The following is a 10,671-nucleotide window of genomic DNA, read 5'->3' on the forward strand; positions in this document are numbered from 1 at the left end:
TTTGCTTTTTTTTTTATTTCAAATCGCTGCCTTGGCTTGATGTCACGTTTAAATGTATCTTGAAATGCCCTTTTTGGCCAAGGTCTTAGAGCGAGTTGGTCCCACTTACTGAACTCCTGCTCTCCCATAGGCCCAGTGGGAACATCCCTTTGCCTCTCTGGCGAGTTGGGTTGGGTTCAGGAACTTGCACATATTTTTATTTTTATTTTTTTCTCCCCATTTTGTTTTTGGGTGAACTTCTGGTGTACACCTTGTAGAACATAAACTCTGTATTCTTTCTACTTTGTTAAACTCCAAAAAAAAAAAAACATACAGTACAAAAAAAGTGATTTTACTCTGTAATGGGAGCACTTAGTGTGTTAGTGAATAAAGTTGAAAACATTTCTTTGCTTAATTGTCTTTTCTTTGCTACTGTTGTTTTTAAAATGTATCTAAGAAGTTAATAAAAAGTATCTGCAGTTAAGAAAAATGGTTATCAGGAATATTTCAATGTTTCTGTCACGTTAAGTTGCGCAGTACACATTCAATCCATAGGATTTTATTTTTTTTAAGAGCGAAAAAAAGACAAAATACGGAATCTCCGCCACTTGATTTTACCACTATTTTAGAGCAAAAAAAGTGTCAGAAATAACTTGATTAGGATCAAGGCTTTGTCAACAATTGGAAAAATATTATCTATATTCAACTGACTTTATGCACAGCTGCACTACTTCCTGAACTTAAGCCAGCTCCTTGTTTCCTGTCTGCCATTATTGGCCAAACTTGATTTAATTCAGGTGTGTCTAATTATTATTGCTGTGACTACTGAAGTCAGGCACACCTGAATTAATCAATTTGACCAATAATGTCAGACAGGAAACAAGGAGCTGGCTTAAGTTCAGGAAGTAGTGCAGCTGTGCATGAGGTCAATTGCTTGAGGTTTTTATATGCTGGATTGTGAGTCACTCAACTTAAACTGGGATGTTTCATGACATTAAGCGTTTTGGTTTAAAGTTTGTGTCAGCGATTGTGGGTGACGTCACTTCTGTTTGTGTTAGAAGTGAGATCCCAAACAAACCAAGTTCGCTTGCCCCTCCCTTACATTTCGCTAATAGTACAATGTTATGGCTACACATCAAAGTAGCCGCAAAACAAGCGCAACTCGCACACTAAATCCCTACAATCTGATATTCGCTAGAGCTATCCAAGTTTAGCTGAGCTTCACTCATATTTTATAAATAATTATAGTTTCACACACAGTTCACATACATAAGTCAGCATGAGAAGCTACTCACCTGTCCAGAAGAAACAGGGCAACCTCAAATTTATGAGTGACCACTAAATTTAAGGCTACATTTTCAACCATGTCTTAATATTTTTTTATGTTCATTTAAATTTATTGCTAGGAAATACTGAAATTGGATTCATTGTTTTTACATTTTTAGATGTCCTAAATTTTGGTAACTCAAACCTGATTTAAATGAACAATAAATGAAAATATAGTATGTAGTTTGTTTCTAAAGGTTTTCAAAGAACATTTTAAATCAGCCTATTTTTGTATAAAAAAGGCCATAATTTCTGTGGATTCTTTTTTGAAAAAACACTTTCTTCCTGACTTTGACGAGCCAAATTTGACACGTGAGCATCTGTCACATTTCTCTGTCATGAACTGTGCCAGTCATGATCTAATCAACCGAGCAGTAGCCGCCACTGTCTCATTTTCAGAAATGGGTCAGAAGATTTGGTTTAACTTCCGTCCTCTTCAGTGATGGAGTGAAGTATGGCTGGCGTAATTACACAGAGACTGTCAGAGACGTTAAAGAAAGGTGGTTTGGCTTCGTTCTGCCTGACAACAGGAAGTGCACATTTTTTTCTTGCACAGGATGTGGTTTCAGACATGCAAGTGTAAGAGGAAGAGGGGAGGGCTGGGAGAGAGTGCACATTAAGAGTTTTGTCTTTTCTTTGAAAAGTTGGAACAGGTGCTTCTAAGATTTCTGGTCTGATTTTTTAATGTAATACTATTTTATTCACCGGCGTTTCTATTTATAAGCACGTCTGAAGATGCTATGAGAGAGGAAAAGATGGAACCTGAAGAGACGGAGGTTGATTCATCACCTTCCTGGTATGACTTTTTTTTTTAGTTGCTTAAATTAAACATTTAAGACATTTTGGTGTCCTCTGATCAGATATTGTACCCTATAGATTCACTATAGTCTAATATCCGATGACTAATGAACTAACAGATGATATATTCATGTCTTTTCAGTGTCATTAAACTACTTATTTGGTCATTTCTCAGGTCTCCTGTATCTAGAGAGAGACTCCTCACATGTGCCAACTTGTCAGATTTTGCAGGGGTAAGATTTGTTTCTGTCATAAATCTTATACAACAAATTTTGATGGACAGACCTTGTACTGTAGGTCTTGCTCCTTTGAGGGAGACCAATGTGTTATCTGTTGGTTTTCTGAGCAGAAGAAAAGAAAACAAGACCCAAGTAGTGATGCTGACAATTCAGCCCGAATCTTGGAGGACTGTGTAAGTTGTTGTCTATGATATAAGATACAACGTCTCTGTTGTAAAACGTTTCCAAATTGTCTTATGGAATAATGGATGTTTGAATGTGATAATTTGAGCATCTGTTACAAAACAGCCGCGATATTTCCTGTTAGTCCGTCTTTAGGTGATCTAAAAATGATCTACTCAGAGGTTAAAGCTCCTCCCTCTAAGCTTGAACCTAATCATTGATTATTTAAAAGAAATTTAATGTGGTGAAAGTGGTCTGCCTGTTTGTGCTCTACTACGGAAACTTGTTAAGATAGACCAGGTGACTCTATAACAATCCACTTTTTACTGCATTATTACACAAGACTTCTAGAGAAGATAGCATATTCATAGCCATTTGTTCATAGAACTGAAGGAAGATTACAGTGAAAGAATGAAGCAACTTGTTTTCAGCTGCGAGTAAAAAGCTGACAGGAAAAAAAGCTTTACAACTCAGTTTCCTGTCTCAATCTGCTACATGCACACACATTGATGTTTGCATTTCTTCAACTACCGGTACTTTAAAAAAAAAAATCAACTCTCCTTAACACACTTGATGATCCATAAAAAAATAAAGATAATGGCTGTGGGAAGTGCGCAGGTGGAATATAGCAGCTTTTGACCAATTAGCATCTAGACTCTGAATTGAGTCAGATCATATTCTGTGGTAGAAATGGCCCAGTTTTTGTCTGGCTGTGGCTAATTGTATAGTTAGAATTTAATACAAGCTAAAAATACTCAATTTTCACACATTTGGAGTAATTTGGCAAAATTACAGCTTTATTGGAAATGACGCACAATATAAATATTTCTTATCTTCTCACATGAGTTCATGTCTGGGTATGAGGTAAGGGTTAAACAGTGAAATCAAGCAAAAGCTCATTATAAAGGCTGTTAAAAAGTGTCCAAAACCCTTGTAAAATCAACTCCGTGTAGCAAAAACAAAACAGTTTTATTTAAAAAAAAAATGCCTGGAGGTGAAGAAACAGCCACTCTGTGAAAGCGATTGTCTATCTTATTGTTCTCTTAATGATACTGATGTATTTACTGATATTTGTAATAAACTCTTTATATATACCGTATGTTTAGTGCTTTCATCTGGTTGTGGTTATTCGCTCGTGCTGACATGCTATGCTTCGCGCCTCTTTCAGGAAGACGATGACTTTCCCATCAGTGACCACATGCAAGATTCTGAGGTACAGAAATGAATTGATATGCATCTTTGTTCCTAGTAGCTTTCTGCTGAATACAGTAATGATACATCGACCTTTATAGTTATCAAAACATCACAATCAAAGTCTGAGAAATCTCAAATTTCTCAGTTTTAGTGAATTTCTTGGTGATGTAGGCATTTCATGGTCCACGTAAACATGTACATTTGAACCTTGACCCTCATTCTCTGTTGCTGCCCTCATATTAGGGTCCATGTAACAAAAGAGTCAAACCAGTAGACAAAAGTGCTTCAGTCACTGGTATCATAACACCGGTGAAGACCCCTGCATTGAAACGCTTGGGCCAGTCCATACAGGTGAGTTATGCACACATACCGAAACCAGTCAGCTCTTTCTCATCCGTCTTATTTAGCCAAAATCTTTAAACCTTTCTTAGCTATCACCAACAATAACAATGAGAACCGCATTTTTGTTTTGCTAGTTTTTTTTTTCAGGGCTTTGCTAGGTGTTTGTGTACATATATATTTAAATCATGTACACACATACATATATATATACAGTAGACCATTTTGCAAGATGTAAACAACACTGGTCCAGAAGCACTTCCTGTTTCAGTTTTTTAACACTACATAAAAGCTGGGATAAAATACAACCAACAGAACATATAAAACTGAATCAAAAAGTTAAACAAACATCTTCAAGATGTTTTCTTTACATGTGAAATAAAGAAAACAGTTACTAACTGAAACAGGAAGTGTTTCTGGACCAGTGTTGTTTAAATCGTGCAAAATGGTCTATATGTGTGTTTAATGAATCATATAAAATATTTATATATAATTTCAACATTTTTAATACAGTACATTTTTTTACATATACACACACTCTCTCTCTCACTCTCAATCTCACACACACATTTAAATATATTTGTGGGGTTTTTTGTTCAGCGTTCAATCAGTTTCCGCACAGAGGCCCGGCCCTTGCCCCCAATGCCAATAAGAACACGCCAGAAGGCCTCTTCATTTCCGCGGCGGCGGAGCAGCCAGCTGTGGAGTGATACAGTGGACACTACGAGTCACGAGCTCAGCACCAAAGAGATCAAACGACAAGAGGTGTGATAAAGCAGCTTGAGTTAACGCCACAACACAATGAAATGCTTCACACTCTAAATGTAGTTTTGCATGATGTAATTCAATCTTAATTCATTCAACTTTTACTTAAAGATACATTCTCGTGACTGGGCTTTAGTTCAAAGATTCAAACTGGCATTCATGTACCTTGATAGCGTTTAAAGAGCTTTCAGCTGCCCAACTACCACACTACTTTAGTTGTGAAACAGGAAGTGAGCTGGTATATGAGGCCATGTTCTCTATTTCAGTGTCAGAATTTCCTCTGAAAGACACTAACTCTACCACACTTTAGCAGTTAGCATAGCCAAAACTGACTGGTAACTTGTGCACAGTTATAAATGTGTGTGTGTTTGCAGTATCTTCTACGAGGCCTCATGAGAACTACCTGTACACTTTATAGCCTTCATTTATGTATGGTTTACCCTTTTATTTTCTTCACCTGTAGGTAATCTATGAGTTAACCCAGGGAGAGAAACAGCTCATTGAGGATCTAAGTCTAGTGAAAAAGGTTTGTCCAGAATTCAATAGGTTCGTGTCTTCTGTCTTTATTGGGTAGATTTTAATTTCAACTGTCCTCGCAGGTGTACTATGAACCAATGCTGAAATTAGACATCTTGACAGAAAGTGAGCTGGGACAGATATTTGGAACCCTTGATTCTTTAATACCCCTTCATGAAGGTAAATGTCAGTGAACTCTTCGTAGGCGTTTCTTTGAAGTGTAATGATGTATTCACTACTATTTGCCTGTGCGATCAGATCTTTTAGCTCGTCTTGAAGGTCTTCGTGGAGCAGAGAAGACTGTGCAAGAGGTCGGCCCAACCATGATGGATTGGGTCAGTCTTACATTAGATAGCTAGTCCATATTTCATCCTTAAAGGAGTAGTTCACTTTTAAAAAAACTTTTGCTGATAATTTACCCACCCCCGTGTCATCCAAGATGTCCATGTCTTTCTTTCTTCAGTCGAAAAGAAATTAAGGTTTCTGATGAAAACTTTACAGGATTTTTCTCCATATAATGGACTTCATTGGGAACCAAATGGTTCAAGGTCCAAATGAGAGTTTCAGTGCAGATTTAAAGGGCTTTAAACCACACCAGACGATGAATAAGGGTCTTGTCTAGCGAAAAGATCGGTCATTTATAAAATAAATAAAAAAGTTTACGTTTTATAAGCACAAATGCTCGCCTGATTCGTGACTCTCCTGTTCAAACTCGTTCATCAAAATGAACAAATCTTTTTTCGAGTCATGACTCGAAGGGTCCTTGATAAGACCCTTATTCATCGTCTGGTGTCGTTTAAAGCCCTTTGAAGCTGCACTGAAACTCTCATTTGGACCTTGAACTGTTTGGTTCCCATTGAAGTCCATTATATGGAGAAAATCCTGGAATGTTTTCATCAGAAACCGACTGAAGAAAGAAAGACGTGAACATCTTGGATGACTTGGATTTTTTTCATTCTTAAATCATTATTGATGCAGCTTCAGTTTCACCCAAGTTCACCCACACTTGCCCTTTGCTCTCCTTTCATAGTTTCCCTGCCTGGAGGCGTACATCACATACTGCTGCAACCAGGTTGGGGCAAAAGCTCTGCTCGATCAAAAGAAGCAAGACCGGCGGGTCGAGCATTTCTTGCGGCTGTGTCAGGAGTCATCCTTCAGCAGAAAGCTGGACCTGTGGAACTTTCTGGACTTGCCCCGCAGCAGACTGGTGAAATATCCTCTGCTCTTAAAGGAGATCCAGAAGACCACCCCACCTGAACATCCGGACGAGGAAGCGTTGCCACAGGCTGTGAGTTTAGATGCTTCCACGTACAAACTGGAGCTATTTCAGCTGACGCAGACACTAATAAACAATTAAAATGTCTCCTTGCTATATTTGAAACATTCATAATCATTACTTTTGCTGGTTCCTTGTGACAGTTTTTGTCACCCTCTGGTTACATGAACACAGTGTCACCACCTAATCAGCACCAAAAACATCGGGATTTTTTTAGACAATAATCGCACGGCCTATTCGATATTCTATAATTAAATCAACAAATCGAGTATTCAAAAATCGTGACTCATCCCTACTGCTTTATTAATGTATCCAGTGTAAAACTCGGACACCCCCACACAAATGTGACTTTTTGTTAATGACTGTCCTACTACAGGATTTAAATTCAGCCATGAATTTTTCATCAATTCATTTCTTAAATTGTCCATTGTCTATGCTCTGCCCGCCATCTAGTGTAAAAATTTTTTTTTGGCCCGATGCCAACTATATTTGCCAACCCCTGGATCGTTCATACTTAAAGCTAGTGGCTTGATTCTGAATAGCATACCAGCATATTCTTACTATTTGCACCATCTAAACATTTGGTAGAAAAGAAATGCTAATATGCTACTTGAATTCAGCCAGCCACTTGTTTGGTTCATTGAGTTGTTATTGTAAACTAAAATTGAAACTATTTTAGGGAGGGAATAAAATGGTGGGAAAATTGGAATAAAAATAAATTTAAGCTAAATAGAAATATGTATTTAAAACTAATACTAATAAAAATGACAAGATCATTACAAAATTACTCAAATTAAAAATAAAACTGAAAAATAGAAATATAAAGACTAATTCACAATTTTAATAAATACAATAATAGCATATAAATAATACTAAAATAACACTAGTATAGTTAATACATTTTTTTTAGCTTTTTTTCCTTTTGTTCTTTTTTTAAAGAGTGCTTTTGTGCTCCAGAGATGATCCTCTTTTTTTGTTTGTTTTTTGTCCTATTTACACAGCCAGGACTATGTACAAACCCAATACTTTTTTATTTGCACATTTTTGTGCCAAATCATCTGTGTGTGGCTTTGAAACATACCTTGCAAACGAGCAGGAATAACGCAAAGAAAGAGAGAGAGAACAGACAAATATTGTTTAGGTGATTTAAATTTTCAACTGTGTTTTTTCTGAAATAGCTTAAATGAATCGATGGAGCGTTTCAAGTATTCACTCATAAATACAGTCCCTTTTTTCACCAGCTAACAATGCAACCAGCTGAAATAAAAGTGTCACTAAAAAAATATAACCATGCACTTACTGAGTCTTTCAGCAATGCGCAAACAGGGAAAAGCGGAGTGATACAAACTGTGAAAAGGTCTACAGAGTTGTTGGATTGTATAGTAGTACTCTTGGAATGCCAATCAAATTCAAAGACTAGAACTAACTGTTCTAGAATGCAATTTATCAATGAAATTATCTAATTATTAATGCATGCTTTGATTTCTTGTTACCTCAGATGGAACTTATCCAAAGGATTATAACAGATGTCAATCTTAAAACTGGGGAGGCTGAGTGTCAGTTTTACAGACGTGGTCTGAGCTACTCAGAAGACGGCCAGAGGGTTCCAGAAATACAGGCCTCTCGTTTTTTGTACTGTCACGGTGAACTGAAGAGTACTAAAGGACAGGTACCTCATACATTGTAATCTGTTTACAAAATGACTTTTGAATTAACAAAGCAGGTCTAATATAACTAAACACAACCCACACGAATATGCTAATCTTCCTTTCTCCTCTGTAGAAGCTGCATGTGTTCCTCTTTGAGCTAGTTTTGGTTTTGACTCGAGCAGTGGCACAGGACAGGGAAGGGCCGCTCATGTTCCAGGTGTATCGTCAGCCCCTCCCAGCTGCTCATCTCCATCTGGAGGACCTTCCCGATGGAGAGCCGAGCAGTTCTGGATCCTTTCGTGGGGCCTTTACAGGCAATGATAAAGGTAACGCATTGCTTCTTACACTTATAATAATTTTAAATAAGGTGATGCAAGCATATGACACATACAGGGTGGCAATATGGATGATATTGAAAATATTTGAATAAACTAATTTTGCTTGAATATGATTTATTTATATTTACATTTACATTTATTCATTTAGCTGACGCTTTTATCTAAAGCGACTTACAATTGCTATATATGTCAGAGGTCGCACGCCTCTGGAGCAACTAGGGGTTAAGTGTCTTGCTCAGGGACACATTGGTGTCTCACACACCAAAGGCATGCGTCTTATCCACTGTACTATCACCACCACTAAATTTATAATTCATCACCGCTACATAAATTTATAATTTATAATATAATTTTAAAATATTTGATTTTTAAGAATATGTTTAAAATTTTTATATATCAGTTATTTAGTTTGGCAATGAAAATGTCTAATTTATTTATTTTCGGGCAACATACCTAAATTATTATATTTTTCTATATTAATTTATATATTATTAAATTATTTATACTATACATTATTGTTTTTGATTTTTAAAAATAAACTTTTTAATATTTTTATTTTTAATTTTGTTTAATTGTTAACTTTTAAAACCAAAAATTAGGGACATGATTCGAAAAAGCTAAATGGTATCTGCCATAGAGCAAAAAAAAAAAATGAAATAAAAAATAAGCAACTAAACAGCCCTATATTTATATATAGGCATTTAGTGGTCACAACATTACATGATTTATTTATATGTATATAGTATTTGTAGTTGTTCCCACCAGTGGGCACTAACCTGCCTCTATTCATTGGATTTTAAATGTATGTTTCTCTATTTTTAATTTAAATAGTGCATAAATGCTTGAAAATGTTTGTCTTTTCTAGAAATAATAATGGACATAAATACATTATTTATTGAATAAATGATAGATCTATATTGTTTAGGACTAATTTTTTATGAAAATATTCATAAAAAATATTATGGAAGAAAAATCGTGGTGAACCCCGACAAGTGTGAGGCCCAAACGAACAGTACCATAGAATTATAAAATGCTTTTATGATGCATGCAATGGATTCAAAGTTTGAATTGTTTATTTGTCTTTTTTACATATCCTTTTCATTTGAGATTGGAGACTTTCTAATTGCTTTTTCATCTCGTTCTAATTCCACATTTTCTGCTTCTACCATCCCCAGTGAAGAACTGTTTCCGTGTGAGCACCACAGGCCGCTCCAAGTCTCAATCCCACAGCCTACAGGCTAATGACTCCTTCAATAAGCAGCAATGGATTTCTTGTCTTCGCCAAGCGATGGTCCAGTCACGAGACAGACAGGCTCAAAGCAGCCACTGCAAACCCTCCGAGCGTTTAAGCCCTGACCCGGCGCTCTATAACAACATCGCTGAACTGAACCTTAACTCTGATGTGGAGATGCCGGACACATAGGCCAGGGCTACCGGTGCACCCCCAGGTCACAAACACAGGATTTCACTTGTGGCCATGACAGCTGACTTTCTCAGGACAAATGAAATCATTTTGATGAAATCTGTCTGGAAACTGTGAGAATAATGTCATGTAGCCATATTAGTGTACTTCATATGTGAATGTTTGTTGCTGTCAGGTCTATTAGATGGAATATTTTGGATTGCATTTTTGCTTTTTGCTTAACCTGTTTTATTTTTTCACATTGAGAATTATGTGTGATATCTGTTTAATGTATGTGAACCATCTCTCAGTTCCTCTTTCCTTTAAATTTTGTTTGAATTGCGTATCATTCCTCTCCATCCGATCTGGTTAATAAACAACAACATTAGTGCAATCTGAACGGTAACTAATCTTATGTGCGGCCAGGCTTTTTCTCATTGTACTTTGGCAGCATTAGGGCAAATAGTAATGCAAGTCTTTTATTGATATAACCTGAATGTAGCCTAAATGCTTATTTTGCCATTTCTCTTATTTAAAGGTACTCTGAGACATTATAAAAAGGTATTTGTTCCCATTTTCGTTTCAGTGCATTTTGGTTACCGTTTTGTTTTCAATAAACTGACAACTTTCATAAACGTGGACCTATTTAGTTTTTAACAAAACAATTAAGATTATTATCTGTTTATTA

General features: G+C 36.4%; 1 protein-coding gene across 2 annotated transcripts; it reads left to right on the forward strand.

Moving 5' to 3' along the window:
- The first annotated feature begins 1,916 nt into the window (after positions 1-1,916).
- Positions 1,917-10,389, forward strand: arhgef3l (Rho guanine nucleotide exchange factor (GEF) 3, like). Of its 2 annotated transcripts, XM_039652477.2 has the most exons (13): positions 1,917-2,101; positions 2,279-2,336; positions 2,453-2,515; positions 3,673-3,717; positions 3,942-4,049; positions 4,638-4,802; positions 5,266-5,328; positions 5,402-5,498; positions 5,577-5,653; positions 6,349-6,606; positions 8,093-8,263; positions 8,377-8,569; positions 9,757-10,389. In XM_039652477.2, the coding sequence occupies exons 1-13, from the start codon at positions 2,046-2,048 to the stop codon at positions 10,002-10,004; spliced, it is 1,602 nt and encodes a 533-aa protein (XP_039508411.1). In that variant the 5' UTR covers positions 1,917-2,045; the 3' UTR covers positions 10,005-10,389. The 2 variants fall into 2 exon arrangements, with proteins under 2 accessions (XP_039508411.1, XP_039508412.1); XM_039652478.2 differs by lacking the exon at positions 2,453-2,515.
- The last annotated feature ends 282 nt before the right edge of the window (positions 10,390-10,671 follow it).

Source organism: Pimephales promelas, chromosome 20 (assembly GCF_988280905.1).
Source record: "Pimephales promelas chromosome 20, fPimPro1.hap1.1, whole genome shotgun sequence".
Taxonomy (NCBI): domain Eukaryota; kingdom Metazoa; phylum Chordata; class Actinopteri; order Cypriniformes; family Leuciscidae; genus Pimephales; species Pimephales promelas.